The sequence below is a fragment of the Hermetia illucens genome, chromosome 2 (assembly GCF_905115235.1).
Source record: "Hermetia illucens chromosome 2, iHerIll2.2.curated.20191125, whole genome shotgun sequence".
Taxonomy (NCBI): Eukaryota; Metazoa; Arthropoda; class Insecta; order Diptera; family Stratiomyidae; genus Hermetia; species Hermetia illucens.
The window spans coordinates 78,868,795-78,892,075 of NC_051850.1; the positions used below are offsets into that span (position 1 = coordinate 78,868,795).

Below are 23,281 nucleotides of genomic sequence, written 5' to 3' on the forward strand. Positions count from 1 at the left end.
GCCAATAGGTAGGAACGATCAGGGGCAAAAGGAGCATGCCTATAGGGAAGCTCGCAAGAACCTCAAGCTCGCCATCCAGCGGAGTAAGAGGGAATGTTTTAAGGAGCTCTGTTCGGAAGCGGACATAAATCCGTGGGGTAGCGCCTATAATTCAGAGGCCGATCGTCTCCGCAGATCACGCGCCCCACACTCTTGTTGAAATTAATCCAGGGGTTATTTCCGGATAGCTGAGTGGTTAGAGCACAATGCTGTCGTACGGAAGGTCGCGGTTCAAATCTCGCTGGTGGCAGAGGGATTTGTATCGTGATTTGACGTCGGATACCAGTCGACTCAGCTGTGAATGAGTACCTGAGTCAAATCAGGGTAATAATCTCGGGCGAGCGCAATGCTGACCACATTGTCTCCTACAGTCTACTGTAGTGTACCTTTACGGTCTTGAATGAAGTGCTCTCACACACTTCAAGGCCCTGATCCAATATGGATTGTTGTGCCAACGATTATTATTTCCGAGATATCACAATCTCGGCAGATGCCGGATTTTACCTAATACTAGCACTAAGTGCCAAGCATTTAGGCTCGGACGATCCTACCTACTTAAAAACTAAAGGGGCACTGGTGGTGGTGGCCGGTGGTAGGTCAGTGGGAGAATCCGTCGAGTACCCCCCGCAACATCGAGCGCGTATGCAGAATGGTGTACTTCTGCATGGTTTGAACCAGACTGTGCGAAAGTCCCAGGACATCAAGGGAAGCCGTGAGGGATTTAGGTACAATACCTGTAGCTGACAATATTATGGGAACTACAACCACCCGCTCGAGACGCCAAATTTCTTTGATTTCCCGAGCCAATGGCTCATAGTTCACCTTCTTCTCCACGTATTTCCGTTCAATGTTGCTATTATGGGGGATAGCAACATCAATAATTTTCGCGGTGTGGTGGCTTCCATCCACAGCGCTCATCGTTTCAACGGGAAAATTGCTGGAATGATGTCGACCGAACAAAGTCAACAGCAGCAAAACACAAAGTTATTCTGGAAACAATTGAAAACGAAAGGCAATGAATTCTTGAATTCACGCAAACACGCCAAGAACCTGCTGGACATCATCAAATGCTTCGAGGAGTGCATCAGCAAAGGGCTGAACGTAACGCCATGTCTGCTAACGCTCGAGGTGATATTCACGGAGCTGCTGAAAAGGAGAGAAATGTACGTCGAAGTGGAGCCGCTCAAGCCAAAAGATGACAACCCGGAAACAAAATACCGTGAATGGCTTCATGAACGCTACCTAGAAACGCTTCGCCTAATACTAAGTTGCTTCAAGCTAGAACGTCACACAGAATCCAATCAGGCGTTAGTTACAAGTGTTAAGCTCCTGTCATGTGAAGCGAAACATCCCCTAGAACACACGCCTTCCGGACAATATTACTTTCCAATAAACCGATATCGGAACATCCTCACCAAACTTCTATGTGCGGAACATTCAAATAGTCACTTGATCGATCGGTTCAAAGAGTACGCACAATATCTGGACATTGTCTACCATGCTTGGAAACTGATGCCGGGGCTGACGCCAAAGTGTGCCACGGTGCCAAACGACGAGTTTGCACAGAATTACCTGGAGCTGATAAATGCCATACCAGTCACAAAAGAGTTGCAAGAAGGCAAACGACTTCTGTGTTCAGACGAATGTGTCACCGACGAAACCTTCGATTACAATGCAACGCGAAAATGTATTAACAAAGCGTGGAACTGTGTCATGCTCTGGCAAATGAAGGAACAAATTCATAAACACGTTCTCATTATTCTATTGGAACGGATCCTACCGCATTTAGAGAAACCGGTGCTATTAACAGACTTCCTGATGGATTCATTAGATTTAGGCGGACCTATTGGCTTGCTAGCCCTGCAAGGAATCTTCACATTAATTCAAAAACACAATATCACCTACCCGGACATCTACGAGAAACTGTACTCGATGTTCGAGCCGGAAATATTCCACACGAAATTCAAAGCACGCTTATTCTACTTAGCTGATATTTTTCTAAGTTCAACACATTTACCTGAAAATCTAGTCGCTGCATTTGTGAAACGTTTAGCTCGGTTAAGTTTAGTCGCACCGCCACAGGACATTGTTATAATTTTGCAATTTATTGGGAATCTGATACTGCGGCATCCTGGATTGAAGCGGTTAATTTGCCATCCAAGTGGGGGTGAAGTTTCACGAGATCCATACATTATGGATGAACGGGATCCAACCAAGTCAAACGCTTTAGAGAGCTCTCTGTGGGAGGTGGTAGCGCTGCAGAATCATGTGTTGCCGTCGGTAGCGACAGCCGCGCGATTCATTTCGCAACCACTTCCAGCGACCGAATGGGATCTTGCCGACGTTTTAGAAGTTAAAGAAAATGATATATTCGATCAGGAGATCGCCCGGAGATCGAAACAATGTGCCCTAGCAATTGAACGATCGCAATCAATGTTTCTTCCACGTAACGATAAGATAATGCAATACTGGAAGCTTTATTAGGAAGAGAAGAAGGAATTGTTATAACAAAAGCAGGTATCAATCCGCAGTCGTACGCACTAAGTTCCATATACAGGCAGAATTGTATAAATTTGGTTCTTCCCGATTTCCACTTGAATGTTAATCTCATGTCAGTAGGCCTCCATTTCGTTACCTTGTTTAATGTGTAAGTTACTACGTTGCTGTTAGCATCTAATCGAGCACTTAAGCCAACGTGAATTCACTTGACACTCGAGTGCGCTTTTGGCTTCAACATATCCCACTTTTCTTCCAACTTTGTTCTGTTATTCATCTTCATATCATTACCAAGTCAAATGTAAAACATTCATATACAAAATACATTACGAAAGTAAATACCAATGCCCACGTTTGTATTATTTAGACTCATTAGGCATTACGATACACTCTAATCGAAATTTAGATTACCTGCGTAAGTTTGTTGATTAGGAACTAGTATAAAACCAATTTCATACCTACACCTGTGAAAATGTATAGCGAAACAGTAATAAGGCCACATACCATGTCCCAGTACGTATAAACGTTCAATAAGGTACTACCGATTAGGAGTTCTGTTTCTTTGAAATAAAAGTTCCCCGTGAATGAAATTTAATGCGCTTTCACTAGAGGCGAGCGAGACGTCTCTCCTTTTTTGCTAGATAGACGCTCACCATAGATAAATTCTGTATTAATACTTTGCTGTGTTTAATTGCCATAGATAAAACTTGCATATTGCGTTCAGACTACTCCGACGGAATATGTCCTGAAGACCTAGATGAAAACAATTAGCTTTCATTAGTCCAAATTTTGAAAAATTACGGATTTCTAGAAAGTATTGAAAAAGACTGATTGAACAATACGGACGAGGAGCCCGGATTGGCGTTTGGTGTACATTTCTAATTAGAGTAATGGCGTAATAAACGGAGGAGGAGAAAGTGTAATTATGCACTTGGGTTTGCGGTCCCAATTCGACGTGATCTTTATTCCGAACAAACAGAAAGTAACCAATGTAAGCGATCATGATTTATTTTGTTTGAAAATTTTACAATATGTATTTGTAATAATTCCCCATTGAAAGTGGTTCACAAATAATATACGCGGAGCGACCCGTCTTGTCAACTAACAGTACGTCAGGCTTATTGTGTGCCGTATGGCGATCAGTCAGAACTTGCCGGTCCCAATACATGCTGTAAGCAGAACTATCAAGTACTGCTTGCGGCTCATATCGGTAAACCGGACATGTTCCCGTGATCAGCCCATGCTTATATGCAAGGTTTTGATGGATAACCTTACATACAGCATTATGCCTGGTGATGTATTGCACCGGTGCCATAACAGTACAGCCAGAAATGAGATGGTCCAACGTCTCTAACGCCGAACCACACATTCTGCACTGGTCGTTCTCCACCCGTTCTTTCATGATGAGCTTTTTATAAGCTCGGGTGGCGACCACGCCATCCTGAATGGCACATATGAACCCCTCCGTCTCAGCAAAGAGCTCCCCAGCACACAGCCACCTGTTCGACAGATGCAAATCGACAAATGGCTGCCAAAGACAATTCACGTGTTTACCATGCATTGCCTTCGACTTCCATTCCTCGATCCGCTCCTGGTCCGACTTCACCCCACTCAGAGGATTGAAAGATCGATCCTTCAAGTTAAGCGGAGTCAGTCCACAGTCTTCCTTACAGACAGCCGCATGCAAGGGGCTCGCCTGCTCTTTGCTGTAAAAATAAGCGCGCAGCAAGTCGACTTGGCGATGATGTTGTGCCGCCACCTCAACCACGCCCCTATCTCCGATGTCACGAGGCAGGTTCATCCGCTCCACGGCAGACTTTGGGTGATGCATTCGGAATTTGGACATAGTTGTCCGCATCCGCCGCTGGACGTTTTCCAGATCGGTCTTCGTCCACGGCAATATTCCGAATGCATAAGCCAGTTAAGGGATGGCGAATACATTCAACGCGCTTATTTTATTCTTCCCCGAGAGATGCGATTTCAGCACCAGCTTTACACGTCGCAGGAATTCGGACAGCAGAGCTTCCTTCAGATCACCAACTCGAGCATGGGTTCCTTGCAGAATTCCTAGGTACTTGTAGAAGTCTGTCTCGGTCATAGCTTCGATGTGGAGGTCACCAATGCTATGTCCGGCATGCGGCTCGTGATGACCTTTGCGAATGGCTTGGATTCGACATTTGTCTAATCCAAACTCCATCCGAATATCACGGCTGAACATGTCTATTATTCGCAACAGACTTCTAAGATGGTTGTCAGTACCAGCATACAGCTTGATGTCATCTAGGTACATCATGTGTGTCGCACTTAGCACGTAGGCCATATTTTATTGCAAAACCATGCCCTCTAGCATCATTCAGTAGCCATGAAAGGGGGTTCAGTGCCATACAAAACCAAAGAGGACTCAATGAATCCCCCTGGAAGATGCCCCTCCGTACACGGATGGGCTCTGAGGTATTAGCACCCTCAGATGTACGCACCGATAAGGTGGTATGCCACCCTTCCATGACTGTCGCCAAAAACTTTATTAGTTTCGGATCAATGCGATGCAGATGTAGAATGTCGATTAGCCAGGTATGCGGAACGCTATCAAAAGCCTTGGCATAATCGATATAGCAACTGAAGAGGTTTCTTTGGCCTCTAGTTGCTTGTCCTACAACTACCGAGTCGATAATGAGTTGCTCTTTGCAACCCCTTGACCCAACTCGGCAGCCCTTCTGCTCCTCGGACAGAATGTTGTTGGTCTCGAGGTGCGCATTGATCCTTCCACTAATAATGGACGTGATGAATTTGTAAAGGGTTGGTAAGCAAGTGATCGGTCTTGTGTCTGCGGGGTCCTGCACCGTGTCCTTCTTAGGGATAAGGTAGGTAATTCCCGCAGTGAGGAAAGGTGGAAATTCCTCCGGCCGACTCATGACCTCATTTATACTGCGTGCCAACCGACTGTGTACGCTGGTAAATTTCTTATACCAGAAATTCTGCACCCGATCCAGACCTGGGCCCCTCCAGTTCTTCGAGATGTTTATAGCTCGTCGAACTTCCTCTTCGGTAACATCCGCGAAATTCATGCCAGGTGTATTGGCATGGCGGGTGCCTTCGGCGGTGATCCACTCAGCATGCTCAGCATGCTGGGCAGGTAACCCCCAAAGTCCACCCCAATACTCTTTCGCTTCCGTCACCGAGAACTGTATTGTCTGGGCGCTCTGTTGGGATTCGTTGAGAGATCTGGTTGCTCTGCTGGTTCCTCGCGTATGTTGCATTCTGCACACGTCTGGAATAACTTTCGCCATACCGTCGTAACCGACTGCATATGACAGAAAGTTTCTGTTTTAGTGTGTCCAGAATTTCAACTACGGGTGTCTCACAGGGGATGGCATAGTTCCGGTAAACCCTTTGCACTTTATTTCTCACCCGTCGGCTGGCATTGCCAGTGCTGATCTGAATCAGTCTAGCAATGTCCTGCCTTAGTGAGTCCCGCCGACGTTCCAGACGAATTTTCCATGGTGGATCTCTTTTGTCACTCAAACCAATAACGCGAAAGCGAATCTTCTGACCGTGCAATCTAATAGCCGCAACTGCACCACAATACACAAGTGATTGTAGTTGCAGCAGCGACATATCAGCACACAGTCGAGATGCAATCTCATCATTGATTTGAGATAGAATTCCCGGAGTTGCTGGAGATGCATAGAGCCTGGGAATACCTGGTCTATGCAAAGGATCCATATCCGAGAATTCTATACACGCTCTTTGGAATTCGTCCCGAACCTCAGCGGAAACCTCAGCTGGACGGTGGAGAAGAGTGCTTCGGCGAGTACTGAACCTGTTGCCTGCAGTGCGGCGTGGTGTTGTTGATGCCGCCGCCTCTGCCCCCATCGACTCTCGGTCACCAGTTTCCCCGATGACTTCAAGTCGAACACGTTCCCTGATGGTGGCCGGGATTGTGTCACTGCGAGTGATGAAGCGGTACTGGTCTGCGACTCGCTGCACAGTCACGTGCGCGAATTGCGGGAAACGCTCGACGAATCTCTGGTGCAACAAGGGGCGGTAAGATGTTGTACCCGCCCCCGCCGTTATTTCGTAGTAGGAGCGGATGATGAAGAGGTTCATTTCTTCAGTCCATTTCATCCGCTTTCTACGCGAACCTGCTGAAGTGGTCGCCACAGATTGTGGCGAAACAGCTGCAGTAGGCGGAGCTGTGCTCCTGGTCGTCGTGGCGCCTAGACGTCGAACCGCCCCACGACTAGCGGTTTCGACGCCGTGCTGTCCATTACGAGAGCCCGACCCAGTCACCAAGTCAGACGACTCCCGCCGGTTATCCGTACCGGACCTTAAATTTCTCCTTCTTCTCATTTTTTGGTGGTGCATTTTATCCCTAGCTGCCAGGTGTGTAGATAGCTTCCTTAGTGAGTAATCTGCAAGACTGCAAAGTTCCTGCACTTTCCTCACCTACCCCCTGAGACGCTGCGGTGGCGTACAGCCATTCAGACTGAAGCTATCCATCCCTCCTCCTTTCACAACCGGCCTTGGGACCGGCTTCGGCGGAGTATTATTATTATTATTATTATTTCCCCAACAAGAGAGGGGTTACTGATACCTTTCAGCGCCCCCCGAATGTGACGCCGATTCCACGAGTCGCCAGGGACGAACTGATGAAGATCTGCCGTCGAATAGGCGACAGTAAAGCCCCGGGTCTGGACGGCATACGGAATAAGGCCGTCAGACTTGCCGTCAAATGTAGACCGGATATGTTCGCGGAGCTGTTTGAAACGTGCATGTCTGAAGAACGTTATCATGGATACGGCCACAAACATACTTGGCCCCAGCCGCAAAAGGAGTCGGAACGGCTGGTTTGACGATGAATGTAAGCTAGCAACGGAACGGAAGAATGCCGCATACCGAGTAATGTTGCATTCTCAAAGAACGCGGGCACGCGCAGAGACTTATCACGAACTCCGTCGAGCGCAGAAACGACTTCACAGACGAAAAAAGGAAGCCTGGGAGAACCAACAAGTCTATGAACTAGAAAAGTACAGGGAGCAACCGCACCAGGCGCGGAAGTTTTACCAACAAGTCAGCAGGATGAAGCCTTATACACCTCGATGCTCATCCTGCCGAGACAAAGAGGGAAATCTGATTTCCAACAGAATGGGAATATTAGAGCGATGGGTTGAATACTTTGATGAGCTACTGAACAACCAGAACATCGGCGAGTTGGAGGTCCCACCAACTGAAGACGACGGACAAATACTGCCACTACCAAGTTTAGGAGAAACAGTCCGTGCAATTCATCGGCTAAAAAATCATAAGTCGCCAGGAGCCCATGGAATTACAGCCAAATTGGTTAAATATGGAGCCGACCAGTTACACCAAGTGGTTCATCAACTTGTGCTCAAGGTATGGGACAGCGAATCAATGCCTGACGATTGGCAACGAAGCATTATCTGTCTCATACATAAAAAGGGAGATATCACGCAGTGCAGCAATTATAGAGGTATCACGTTGCTGAATACCATCTATAAAATATTCTCCACTATCTTACTAGGCCGGATAGCCCCATACGCCCAGAACATCATTGGCTCATACCAAAGAGGCTTCACTCCAGGCAAATCAGCAACAGTTCAGATTTTCTCTCTGCGGCAAGCGATGGAAAATCTGTTGGAATATGGACAACAGTTGCACCATCTGTTCATCCACTTTAAAGCCGCCTATGATAGCATAGTCAGGGTAAAACTGTACACGGCCATGAGAGAATTCGGTATCCCGACGAAATTAATAAGACTGACTAGGCTGACCCTGACCAATGTGCGAGGCCAGATAAAAGCAGCAGGATCACTCTCAAGACCATTCGACATCAATAACGGTCTACGACAAGGGGATGCACTATCATGCGTCCTCTTTAACCTGGCCCTCGAGAAAGTGATCCGTGCTGCTGAGGTGAATGCAAGAGGTACGATCATCTTCAAGTCCACCCAACTACTGGCCTATGCTGACGATATCGACATCATGGGAAGAACGACCCGAGATGTACAAACTGCCTTCATCCAGATCGAGCAGGCGGCGCGAGATCTTTGGCTGCACATCAATGAAGGCAAGACAAAATATATGGTGGCAACGTCAGCTCCGAAGACGAATCAACCAACAAAATCAAACCACACTGGTCAAACACAAACTCGAAGAAGAATAAGGATAGGAGAATACAACTTTGAGACCGTTGACAATTTCTCCTATCTAGGGTCAAAAATCACAACCGATAACAACTACGATGCTGAAATCCGCGCACGGTTGTTGTCAGCCAACAGAGCCTATTTCAGCTTACAAAGACTGTTCCGCTCGAAACGTCTCACCATAGGGTCAAAGCTCTTACTGTACAAGACTATAATCTTGCCAGTCCTCATGTATTCCTCGGAAACTTGGGTTCTTAGCAAGAAAAATTGCGAACTCTTGGCCGCATTCGAGAGAAGAATCCTCAGAAGAATTTTTGGCCCCCTACATGAGGATGGACGATTGCGTAGCCTACACAGTGACGAAATCTATGAGCGATACCATGACCGTCCGGTTGTGGATAAAATCCGGCTCAATAGATTACGGTGGGCGGGTCACTTAATCCGTATGGATGAAGATGATCCCACCCGGAAAGTCTATAAGGGAAATATCTATGGTAGAAAAAGAAGACGAGGCAGACCCTGCTTAAAATGGAGCGATGGCGTGGGTCAGGACGCCAGACAGCTTTTAGGGATATCGAATTGGTGGACCTCGGCGCAAAACCAGGATGTCTGGAGTTCCTTATTAAAGCAGGCCTAGACCGGATACCGGTTGTTGCGCCGTTGATGATGATGATGATGTCCGAGGGTATCTTTCCAGCACCGTGGAAGCGACAGAAGCTGGTGCTGCTGCATAAGGCTGGCTAACCGCCAGGGGAACCATCCTCCTATAGACCCATATGTCTTCTAGACACTATGGGGAAAATATTAGAGCGAGTCATTTATAATAGATTACTTCCAGTCGTGGAGAGACAAGGGGGCCTTTTAGACAGGCAGTATGGGTTCCGTAAAGCCAGATCAACCATTCATGCCATCAAAATGGTTGGTGGCTTGGTCGAAAATGCAATTCACGGAAGGGGTTGTACCAGCAAATATTATGTGGTGGTCACTCTGGATGTGAGGAATGCATTCAACTCGGCCAATTGGAACCTTATACGAAAGTCTCTGGCGACGATTGGTGTTCCCACCTACCTCGCCGCTATTATCGATAGCTTCTTGAAAGAGCGAACACTCTAGTATGATACCGATGATGGACCCAAAGATTACGTTGTCTTCGCGGGTGTACCACAAGGCTCTGTATTAGGCCCACTACTGTGGAACATCATTTATAATGATGTACTCAACCTTTCGGTTCCGGAAGGTGGGTTACGCGGTGATATAGCACTGGTTGTGGTCACAAAGCATCTCGAGGACGCTGAGTTGTACTCAAGCGAAGCAATCAGTGTTGTTAAGGCTTGGTTAGGGACTTGCTGGACTGGCACTCGCGGAAGAATAGACGGAAGCGGTCCTCATCACTAAGCGCCGCAAAAGAAATTACGCCTGCATTAGAATCGGGAATCGTATCATCACTTCCAAGCCGGACATGAAATACTTGGGGGTGATGATAGACGGAGGACTTAATTTTAAGCAGCACATTGAGCGTACTTGTAAAAGAGCATCCACCACGAGTATGGCTCTCGCAAGGATGATGCCGAACGTAGGAGGCCCACGGTATACTTGCAGGCTGCTCATAGCCACGGTGGTGAGCTCTATCATGCTGTATGCAGTCCCGGTTTGGGAAAAGCACTGCAGGTTTTAGGCAATACACATAAACTGAGTACGGTTTACAGAAGAAAATCCCTAAGGGTGTGTTCTGCCTTCAGGACCGTCTGAGACGATGCAGCGTTCGTCATCTAGGGAATGATGCCGATTGACATCCTGACAACCGAAATGATGAACATTTATAACACCAGGTTCATCTCTCCCTTATCTCAGGTGAAAAAAGCGGAAACGGAGAAATCTTCCATCAGGGAGTGGCTGGAGAGAAAACATGCGGAAATCAATTACAATCTCACCCAGTTTCTCACCGGCCATGGAGGATACCGTCAATACCTGTATTGGTTTTGGATACTTCGGCTAATTGTCCAAACTGCGGGGTCCCTGAGGACCCAGCGCACGTTTTCTTCCAGTGTCCTAGGTTCGTGGAAGAAAGTTGGGACCTAGAGGAAACTCTAGGTGAAGTGCTATCACCGGAAAATTTGGTCCGGAGAATGGTTACCTGTCAGGAAGACTGGGATGCCATCAATTCCATGATCGCAGTAATCCAGGATAAACTGCGAAGAGGCGGTTACGAACCCCGCGGGTAGAGGAAAGGAGACCTAACTAAAGTATGCTGACTCCGCCCCGTGATCTAATACCTAAAGGTGGTTCCACGGGGTAGGGGGGAGTCGGGGGTCGTTTTAGTGGGCAAAAATTCCAGACTCTGGCGTTCCCAGGCCAGAGCCTTTTGAAGATTTCCAACTCCTCAAAACAAAAAGACGAACAGACGGACAGACGGGCAGACGAGCCGACGGACAGACGGACAGACGGACAGACGGACAGACGGACAGACGGTCAGACGGACAGACAGACATCGAATAAGGTTTTGTTTCACACAAAAAATGGTAAAACTTGGTTTTTCTTTATTGAGCCGGTGCAAAATTTTTAATTTTGACTATTTTTACGTCAAACTTTCTATTCATGGAGTTATTCTCCATAAACAACGTAAAATTAAAGCAGTTACGACATTCAACGGACTAAAAAAATCAAAAGTTCTGGGAACTATGACTAATGTGATGTCCAAATTTAGTTAAATTCCAATTTAATTCTTCCCAATAAAAAAATCTCAAAAAATCCGTGAAAATAAACTTTCAAATGTGGTTTCACCCCTGAAATCGCTGTAGGACGACGATGTCCAAATAAACGCCCCTGAGAGAAAACGCCTGTATCACAAGTTCGTTGTTGATAAGAATTTGACCAATTGGCAAATTTCTAAGAATACCAACCTTAAGGCAAACTAGTCGGGAAACCGGAAGATGCACGCTTCAGGTATGAAAGGTTTTGTGTATTTCTTTTATAAAGACATTTGAGTGTGCATTTGTTCTATTAATACGTACCACGTAATATATGCATATATTATATGGAATTATCCACGTTCAGTCTTGAATTGCTGCAAAGAAGCGACAAATTTGACCTATTATAACTTGCGATCGCCACCAAACTTGGTATGATCATGCTCTATATTATACCCTACATTGTTCCAAAATCGTGGTGCTAGGATGAAATTACGGAGGTCTTGCAGCCAATTAATAAAGTTTATAGTAGTATGCTATTATTAACTTTATTTAACGGGTGTCGAGTGTCGGATCCGCGGAATCGACTTTTTTGGCATCAATTGTATCTAGATATAGTGTAGAATATATAAACAAAGTGGTTTTTTGATATTCGGAGTCGTTCGGAAATTATAGTGTTAAACACGTGATAAGTCACATGCTAGATTTATGTCGATCGCCGTAATAAAGCTCCTATTTATCAGTCCGAATGTCATTCGAGTCACTTCGCTAAAAGGTCAGAAATTGAAGCCAAGGCTGTACATGTGTTTCCTCAAGAAACCTATAGCAAATTAATGGTCATAAAAATCGCATTCGACTTTTTAAATGCATTTTTCTCGGAACTGCATATTGAAAACCTCCTGCCACCATAGCCCAAAATCTATCAAACGCAATTCTTTGAAATTTTCATGACTTATTCAGAACATATTTCTACGGTCCGCAAACTAGGATAATTGCGATTCATTCAGTAGTTTTTTTTTTATTCATTGAAGAAGTCCTGAAAAAACATCAAAATTCCCAAAGAAAAGTTTAACACGGCACCAAAAATTTAGCTTTTAAGATTTTTTAATAATCCTAGTTTGGGGACTGAAGTTAAGTGTGTACGTTAAAATGCAGTTTACTTTTTTTCTTTAAGATGACAGCAGCGTGGCAGCATAAAAACACCTTTTTTGGGGTTGGGTGTATAAATTGCTCTGTATTTCAATAAGGAAACATGCGATCGGGCTGGAAAAATTATTATACAAGCTCAAGATAAAAAGATAAATTTATGGTGAAAAATTCGTATTTGTATCTTTATCCAGTTCTTCACAAAACAATTTCTAAAAAAAGCCAAAAACGGCCTTCACACGGGATGACCCCCTTAAACAGATATCGGTATGGAAGGCATTCCGAAGCCTAGACACCATATAGTAGCAACCTCTTGATTTTTTTCAGATTTTTTTCGTTGTGTAGTTTCTGAAAATAGGTCCTTTAAATAATCAAGATCAACCCCCCGTGCTCGCCACCTTTCAAATAAATGTCCAAACTAACGGCTTCGAGAAGTACTAACCGAGACCTTTCATTTGATATCCCACATGACTATATTTGATCAAAAAAAATTGACACCCCCATTTTGCATGTATGGGGACCACCCTTAAATCCGATGTAGAATTATGTAACTCACTGGGTGCATGAGTAAACCGATTTTAATAAGGTTACAGTTTGCACAAAACCGTAGAAACAATCGGTGTTACTCAGGTAGTCCATTACAAAGGTCTTTATGATAAACTGGGCAATTGTCAGAAGCCACCGTGCCCAGGATATTGAGCACTTCTGCTGTGCCAACGAGCTACGATGGACAGATGGCGAAAAAAATCTAGAGAATGCGTTTATCCGTGTACCAAACAAACTCATCTGGTATATATTGCGATAAAACATTGTACTAAAAAGTTCGTGCGTTGGGTTACTAAATTGCTCCGCTGCTATAGAGGAGAGTGTGTGGGTATATCAAAACCACTTCGTGTCTGTGTTGAGATTCATCAACGAAGTACCCTCGTCCAAAAATGGAATAATCACCAAACATAGTACAATTTGCATCTGGATATAAGAGAATTTAAGTATCTCAGATTTAGTTCTCAGTGAATGGTGAACTGCGCCAGTGATGGGGCTGGAGTCCGTTGCCATCGACGGACGTCTCAGATTCAAAATCAAGAACTTCTCAAATTTCAAAATCAAGAACACCCGGACCATGCCTATGAACGAGAAAGGTGGTAAACCTAATTTAGATCGCGCTACGGAATGGGCCAAAAACTAAAGAAGAAGGGATTAACTATTCTTATGTATTAAAAAATCTACGCAAGGTCCTTCTATAAAAGTAGCATTTCACTACACTGGTAAGGAATACCTAATTTTTCGAGACAGAAAAAAATCTTGGGAGTATTTTAACTAAAACAATTTAAAAAACCGGAAGCTGGACGCGGCATGGCTAAAAGGTTTTGCGCTTTTATGTGGGAAACTTTCCTTGCAGGAGTGCTCCACTTGGGCATAGTTCAAAATAATTTAATTGTGCACTATTTGGTAAGACCATTTTACATAACTAACTTGTTCTGTTATTTAGGAAGAATTCAGAAGTTCACTTAAGGGGTCCTATACAGTTGCAATAGGTGATATAACATTTTCTCGATTTTATTAAAAAAAAACGGTTAGCGGCATCGATTAATACATATTGCGGGGTACTGACGCATTTGCAACTGTTTTCCAAGGGTGCTTTTTTGGGAATGGTTTGCAGTGTATACAATAGCTCAATAACGGTTTTTCCGAAATCTTTAGAACAAATCGGAATGTCGGAGGCTAGACGTTTTGGCTATAAAGATTTTGTATTCCTCTGTGATACATACCTAAAACTTTCAAATATTCGTTGATATATGTATTTTCAAACTTGGATTTTCTCAAACTCGAAATTATTATTACTTATAATGATACTAAATTTTGTATTTCTAAGATGAACTTAAGGGAGATTTTCGGATAAACTTGTAAAATATAGTGATATGCTATTATTAACTTTATTCCAGCAGCTATCGAAATCGAATGTATTTTGAGGTCTAGATTTCGTACCCCTGCATCATCGTAAATTTTTTCAGTGAGATAGGATCTAAGAACGGGGCCGGTTAGATTTTTCGGGCATACGTTTTGAGCCCTCAATCCCGCATGATTCATCCAATATTAAAAAGGTCAGTTTCGAAAAGTATTAATCCACTACTCCACATGACCATATTCTGCGAAAAGAAAATTTACACCTCCCTTCCCATGTATGGGAAGCCCCCCTTAAACTCAGTCAAAATTATGCCACTATGTATGTAAAGGGATTCAGCTGTTTCCAAGTAAATCAGATGTGTCAGCCAGACAGATAGGCAGACAAGCACACAAAACTTTAAAAGAAAAATAGTTTTGGCCATTTCTAATTTCTTATAATTTTCATTTTATTTCATTTCAAAAGAATTCCATATAAGATTAATTGTGCACATTTATTCAAAGCATTTAGAATGTATAAACTGAGGTGCAAAGTAAATCACAAGGATTAGGAAATGAAGAGATCATTTATTTTAGATTGACTTGGACTCTAACATTTATTGGCTCTGGTTAGTCCAGCTAAGCAAACCATTAGCAAAATGAATGGAAACTTCGTATGTTCAATTCCTCATCCTTGGAATCGCATCTAGTTGATAAATTTAATAATGGCATCATTTCATTCTTGTCTTTTTTCTTGGCCATATTCATAATAGCGCTATCATCGCAGTGATCAGGTTTTAGCTCCGTCCACCTCCTTCCACAGAATCCCAATCGAAAATAGTCGAAAGCAACAGCGAACAAAGCAGCGAAGATTAATAATGAGCCGTTTGCGCATTACATTCGGGTTATTATTCTCGTGAAGAAGATTGAGCTCGACAGGTAGAGGGACCTGTATACTGGATAATGTGGCGAAGTCTTTAAGTTAACTATTCCTTTTCCCTTGTTCCCTCCATTTGGTAAACGGAATTCGCTGATTTGGAGGCTCCCAAAGAAGGAAAGCTGGGAAACAAAACATAAAAAAATACATTGTAAACAACAATGGAATTTCTAAGTTCGGAAATTAGAACCAATTAAAAAAAAACGAATTTAAAATCGGTTCAGCGACTAATTATTATCATAATAAATGAGTGGTGAAAATTTACTGTCAATTGGACCGTAAAGGCACTTTTACAAAAACATTCTTCTTTTTCTTCAGCCTTTGTCCCGTTCACAAGCGGGGTCGGCTCGTCGTGATCGGCTTCGCCATTTGGCTCTATCGAATGCCTGATCTGGGTGCAATCTCGAGGCTTTCAAATCCCCATCCAGCGTATCAAGCCACCGTTGCTTAGGTCTGCCTTTTGGTCGTTTACCATCGACTTCGATGTTCAGACCAATCTTTGCAAGTGAATTCTCGTTTGCACGAATTGCGTGACCATACCATCGAAGACGCCTCTCTCGCAACTTTTCCACGATCGGTGCAACCCCATAACGATCGCGGATATCCTCATTTCGGATGTGATCTAAACGTGTGACGCCACTAGTCCAACGTAGCATCTTCGTCTCCATTACCGCGAGACGCCGTTCATTGTCTTTTATGGTCGGCCAACACTCAGAACCATAGAGAGCGACTGGACGGACGACATTGCGGTAAATTTTAGATTTGAGACGTTCGTTGATACATCGATCACAAAGAACACCAGTTGTGGAACGCCACTTCATCCAGGTTGAGTTAATCCGTGAAGCAATTTCATAACGCAGCTCTCCATTGGCTGATAGCGTTGACCCGAGGTATTTAAATCGCTCAGTTCTGGGCAGATCACTGCCGCTGACAGTGATTGTGCCTGTTTCATGGGGATCGGTTGTCAAAAATTCAGTTTTGTTTAAATTCAATCTGAGACCGTGTTGCATGAGGCGATCATTCCATTTTTGAACAAGTTGTTCGAGATCATTTTTGCGATCAGATGCTAGGAAAACATCATCTGCATAAAGCAGTGTGTAGGGCGCTGGACGTTGGATATCCCGTGTGACGGTATCCATAACAAGGACAAAGAGGAGTGGTGAGAGGGCACTTCCTTGATGAACACCAACAGAGACACGAAGCGGTTTTGATACACCCGCCATACTTCGAACTTTACTTTTCGGATCGTGGTAGAGCAATTGAACCCAGCGCACGAGTTCTTCTGGCACCAAGTGTTGTCGTAAAGCATACCAGATGAGTTCGTGTGGTACACGGTCAAATGCTTTCTCTAGATCCAGAAAGGCAATGTAAAGAGGGCGATGCTTCTCACGGTGTTTCTCCATGAGTAACCGCGCAGCGTGTATTGCGTCAGTAGTTCCGCAGCTCTTGACAAATCCGGCTTGATTCACGGTTATTTCAACGATTTCGCGAATACGGTTGTCAAGAATGCGTTCAAAAATCTTCATGGTATGGGAAAGTAACCGGATCGGACGGTAATTTGAACATTCTGCTGGGCTACCTTTCTTTTTCCATATTGGAACAGTGGTACTTTCTTGCCAGTCAGATGGTGTTCTCCCTTCCTGAATAACCCGGTTAAAGAATTCACTGAGCCACAGTGTTGGGTTCCAGCTCTTCGCTTTCCAGAGCTCAGATGCGATGTCGTCAGGTCCTGTTGCTTTCCCCGATTTCATTTGTTTTATTGCCTCCTCGACTTCAGTTGCGCTGACTGGTGGAACTGCTCCAAATGTCGGCAATGATTGTGGAAGTGGAGGATGAGCAAATTCTTCAGTTGAAATCTGCTCGAAGTATTCTCGCCATCTATCCGTTGCGGCTCGACGGTTGGTAAGCAAAGTACCGTTCTTGTCATTAATACAACAGAAGTGTTCGATATCCTGTGTGCGTTCATCACGGCTTTTAGCAAGTCGATACAGATCTCTCTCGCCATCCCGAATGTCCAGTTTATCGTAAAGATTTTTGAAATGGTTCGCTCGGGTGACAGCGACCGCTTTCTTTGCTTTCCGGTTGGCATTCTTATAAATTTGCCAATTAGCAGGCGTTTTATCGTCGAGAAATTTGTGGTAGAGGCGTTTCTTTTCACGGACCTTCATTTCAACATCATCATTCCATAGCCAAGTATCTCGGTTGATGTACCGCTTACCCGGCTTGGTGACCCCGAGGGTTGCAGAGGCCACTTTGTGGATCGTGTCTTTCATTTGGTTCCATGATTCTTCCACATTCGTAATGGTTGGCAATCGTATGAGTGAGACCGTTTCTTCATTCTTCTCACCAAATCGCCACCATTTAATGCGCGGCGGGCCAGTGCGTTCCTCACGCCGTTTTATCGGTGGCTTAATTCGCAGGACAGCAATCAACGGCCGATGTTGAGGTGCGATGGTCTCATAGGGAACGACTTTGCAATCAGTGACAGTGGTAAAATGTTGACGTCTTATGAGAATATAGTCGATTTGCGTTTTATTGTTCCCACTATAAAATGTGGGAAGATGAGACAATCGTTTGATGAACCATGTATTCATAAGTACAAGGTCATGGGTGTCCGCAAAATCGATTATACGCTCGCCACCTTCATTGCGCGCTCCGAACCCCTTTCCCCCATGGCACCTGTTACCGTCTGCCTTTTCACCCACATGACCATTAAGGTCGCCGGCAATGATTATGTAATCGTCAGCAGGCACGTGACAAGTCTTTTCATCGAGAAGTTGCCAGAAGGCATCTTTCTCGGCATCTGGTCGGCCTGTCTGTGGTGCATACGCAGTGAAGAAGTGAATAGTGCGATCAGCTGATATAATGGTGAGCTTCATCAGCCGATCATCAAATCATTCGACTTCTTTAATGGCATCACGGAAACCCTCTGAGATGGCAATGCCAACACCATATTGAGTGTGTGGGTTACCAAAATAGAGAAGTTTGTAGCCATTTTTACCGCGTTCGCGTTCAATGTCGCAGCTTTTGGAACCAGACCATCGGGTTTCTTGCAGAGCGCAGATGTCAATGCACTTTTTCCGAAGGACTCTTGCGAGTTCCTCCGTCTTTCCAGTTAGGGTACCAACATTTAGCGTGCAGACACGTATTTGTTTTGTTCGTTGTGTGCGGACTAACTTGCTTACGTCCTGACGCCGTCCATGCGTCAAGAACCCTTGCCCATTTCTCGACAGGACCGGGGCCCGTCCTGCCGCGTCGACTGAGGTGGACGCCCTAGCATTTCTCCGAGGCCTGTGACTTAATCCGATCATCATGTTTGTAACGACATTCTATGCATTTTCTTGGTCGACCTGTCGCGGGGTCTGTCACCAAGAGAGATCAGGTAGGATTTGGCATAGTAGAATAACTCCAACTATACTCTATTTATCTCTTTCCCTGATCTCAGCATTTTATTTTTGTTTTACTGAGGATAGTACAGAGTACGTTGCCTCAAACCCTCCTCCTTTACCTGGGCTTGGGACCAGCATACTATGTTAATAGCATGGCGGAGTTACTTTTACAAAAACATTATTTTGAGATAATCGCGTTTAAAATTAGAAGTTTGTGTTTTTCATTTTAAAAGTTAACTTATTTAATTACATCGAGCCGTCGATTCCATTGCTATACAATATACCTTCCGCGGACTCCAAAACAGATTTAATGCTGGCTAGCTATTATAACTACAGCTACAAACAGTATATATGACGATGAAGGACACGGGGTAATGGGTTATAAATAGCCAAAACATCATAATAGATACAAGAAAGTCGCGAAACCACAAACTGGGCATTTCTGGTCTAGAAGATTTGCTTTCTCTTATGTGTTAAACTTTCAATATACGTTTTCTCGTTTGTACATAATTAGAAATTTATATTTGAGTTTCATTTTTCCAGACTAGAAGTGCACATTGAAGGCATAAATATTGCGCTCATCCTAAACGAACAAAAACTATTCATTACTACTTACACGTGCATATAAATACATATATATACGTACGCATCTGAGCATTTACCCTTCACTTGGAAAGTAAAAGCAAATATCATCCACACTGATAAACATATATGGGAAACCCCCTTAAACTTCACAGAAAACCATGCCGCATTTCACGTAAATCGACTCAGAGCCCACTAATTTTGTGACAATAGGATCAACCGTTTCTTAGTAAATGACATGTGACAGACAAATAGACAGACGAGTAGAACATTGAATCAATTTTTAATAAGGCTTTGTTTTACATAACTTAAATCAAGACCTGTTGACAAGAACCTACCATTAAGACGCACAAATAGTAATAATGTAATATTTACTACTGATTTGATTTGACCGAATTCAGCACATAGTCATCGTTATCTTTCCACAATTTTACAAAATTTCTAGTCGTTAGGTTAAGGCGGAAAGCAAGTCTGCCATGTTCAGTCTTCAATATTCACGACAATCTTCAATTATTCAATAACTCCAAGCGTCCAATCACACTTGTTTTGTTTATAATACCATCATTTGCACAGAAAGAAGAAATTGCTTTCCTAACAGGAACCTCATTTGCAGCATAATTACAAAATAAACGTGCAGGTTTAAGAAGAGTAATGTAATGCACATGAAGGGAGTAAAAATTGATGATCCTATATCACATATCGCCATACCAATGACTCAATATGTTATTTTGCGCGTTTAATGGAAGCCCGCACATAACGCTGTTTGGAACCCATTATCCTATAGTTCCGTATTTTCAAATTAAGTAGTCCTGTCCCGGTTTGCGTAACTTCTGAAAATTCTGAAAATAATGGTAACCTTGAAAACTACTCCGCAACGTATCTTGCGATATCTATCATTTTATCTACACCTGCGATTTGAACACGATGATTTCTTAGGACTCAAATTTGGATGATTTATTCATCATCCCAGCAATACGTGGAAATTCTTAACAGTTATATTTATGTACATGCAAGTATGCGAACAGTTTCCAGCTTAATTCACTTCCATCGACAAGATCTGGGTCTGTTCCTGAAGCTATATGAGCGTCTTTAGACGTAATTCGTATGAAGATTTATTCATGCCGTTCAAACAGACGCACAGTCCGCGACCCACCGAGAGCAACTGGAAACTGTTATACTGCGGATCTAAGACGGTAAAGTTCAAGCAATAGTATTTTGTGCGCAAGACCCACTTGAAAGCTTTGAAAACGGGCGGGACGTGACATCACGAACCACGAGCTAGAGCAAAATGAATTTACGTGCAGACACGCTCCTTCTTTTATGTGCTACGCCGACATTCAGCTATTTCCTGGCAACAACCACGCCTTTAATCCCGCACACGGGCACATATACATAATCGAAATGGCCACCGTGGTGATATGTACTGAATACTGAATACTTCCCATTTATTCCACAAAGCCCCATCATCGTATTGCCTTCGTCAAGGACTATAGGTTCCTCTAGCCACCCACCCCAAATATGTTGGGCAAGCTGCGAGTACATACTTGAATAGACGCATCACGTCCCAAAACAGCAGAGAATCACTCCTAGGATGTGAACAGCATTTTGACATAACTGAAAATTGCTTCGATGACCACACTCAACTATGTACACATGTATGTACGCATATGCACAATATGGCAAAAATTATAGGAATGATAACAGGTCGCGGGCCGCCACCTCGGACATTATTTTTCTAGTGTATATAAACAATGACAATTAACCGATAATAATTCCTAATATTATTGCCGGAAAAAATTAGCTGGAAAAATCAGAGATGCAAGCTAGATCTTTATTGACTGCAAAAGGCGTGCTTTCAAATGTACACTCACTCGGGAGTCAGATGTACCAAGCACAATCCTCAACTTCTCAGAATCCATATTTGCATTATGCTTTTTCTTTCAATCTTTCAGTCTTCAAGAATTTATTATATCAGAATAATAAATAATGACTTCAACTAAACTACTTTTCACAATGCGCTTTTCTAAACTCGGAGCACTTGCTAGTGTCGGTAATATGCCCATTATCCAGGCACTCTTTTTTTCTGCGCACAATATGCACTTGCGGTCCCAGCTGTACTCCTTGCGGATATGCCTTGTGTCCTCCCACCACTTTCATTGAGTACCAGTTCCTGCAAATTGAATTTTTCAGATTGATGATTTCTCCTTTAAAGAGGTTTTCCTTTCCAAAAATCGATTTTTTCTTTTGTATGTGTTTTCAAAGTATTATAGAATATGTTGGCAATATACTGCAAAAATATCTGACTAAAGTTCAAAATGATTACCAAGTTACAGCAAATGGAAGAACATGTGTCATGTTGACGTGCATACAATGCAAAGACTTTAAACGCGTTTTTCTCGAAACCAGGTTTTGTGTGTTTTTTTTTCAAGAAAATGTTGGAAATACACTCAAACGCTCGTCATCATGGAGAACTGTCTATTACTAAAGGGGGGACGCTGGTACAAACGAAAAAAATTGGGCCAGATTGCACGTAATTTTCTCTGAAGTATTTATTTCTTCCTTTCGTTGCAGTTGCAGGAAGAGTGCATTTCCAAAATAAGTGAAATGCAAAGGAAATCCTAGAGATTCTAAAGACAAGCAAGATACATATTTGCTTGGCTTAATGGAATGTCGTGAAGAAGTCGAGAACCACAACGTTTTCCTATTTTGTACGAAACGGGTCTGAGAGGCTTTTAGTTTGTGAAACTGATTTTTAAAGTTATGTGTAAAACAAAACCTTATTAAAATCGATTCACTGTTTGTCTTTTTCTTTTTGAGGAGCTGGAAATCTTCAAAAGACACCACTCCCGACTCCCTCCCTGCCCCGCGGAACCAACATAAGGTATTACATCACGGGGCGGAGTCAGCTCATTCTAGCTTAGTCACCTTTCTTCTATACGCGGGGCACGTGACTGCGCTTTTCTCCCCTCCTCTGCCTTTCGCAGTTTATTTTGGATGGATGCGATCATGGAGTTGCCCGCATCCCAATTCTCTTGATGTACTAGCATTTTCGACACAAGATTTTCTGGTACCAGCACCTCTCCTAGAGTCTCCTCCAAATTCCTCCTTTCTTCCACGAATCTCTCCAACCACTCCTTGATGGCAGGAATGAGCATGTGAGCCCACCGACCCTTTCCCGAGCGTTCCCACCGCTCTTGCCATTTATTTATGGATTTCTCCCTCTCAGCGTTCTTCGTCTACGATACGGAAAAGATTGGCTTCGCATTGTATATATTCGCCATCTCATCTGCCAAGATGTCAATCGGCATCATTCCAGAGATGATGAATGCTGCATCATCTGAGACAGTCCTGAAGGCAGAGCATACCCTCAGGGCTGTCTTCCTGTAGACTGCACTCAGTGTGTTAGTGTTAACTGACATCCGCAACGTCTCCCACCAAACTAAGGTCGCATAGAGCATGATTTAGGCCACCATCCTGGCTATAGCAACCAAGAGGAATGCCCTCCCACTTTCGGCATCATCCTCGCCAGGGCCATACTTGCAATAGATGATTTGTCGCAAACAAACTGCACATGTTGTCTATAGCTGAGCTTCCTGTCTATCACCATCCCCAAGTATTCGGTGGTCGGCTTGGAAATGATGATATGATTCCCGATTTTAATACAGGCGTAATTTTTCTTCCGGCGCTTAATGATGGGGACCGCTCTGTCTGTCTGTAACAGCCGATTTATTCAGAACCAGCTAGACCGATTGTCATGAAAATTTTTGAGAGTGTGCGGTCTGATGTTCCCTTTACATATAGCAACTGACGCAATTTTGTGTTAAGTATAAGCGGGGCTCCCCATACATGTGAAATGAGGGTGCCATTTTCTTTTCACAGAATGTAGAATGTAGAGGAGCCCAATTAGCGCTTTGGTGCGCCGTTTTGATGCCACAAACTCCTAAGACCGTGACTGTTGTT

General features: G+C 43.8%; 1 protein-coding gene across 1 annotated transcript; it reads left to right on the forward strand.

Annotated features, from left to right (window-relative positions):
* Positions 1-927: 927 nt before the first annotated feature.
* Positions 928-3,609, forward strand: LOC119649721 (nucleolar complex protein 4 homolog A-like). Its single transcript, XM_038052003.1, has one exon. It carries the CDS (start codon positions 982-984, stop codon positions 2,521-2,523), a length of 1,542 nt encoding a protein of 513 aa, XP_037907931.1. The 5' UTR covers positions 928-981; the 3' UTR covers positions 2,524-3,609.
* Positions 3,610-23,281: the final 19,672 nt, after the last annotated feature.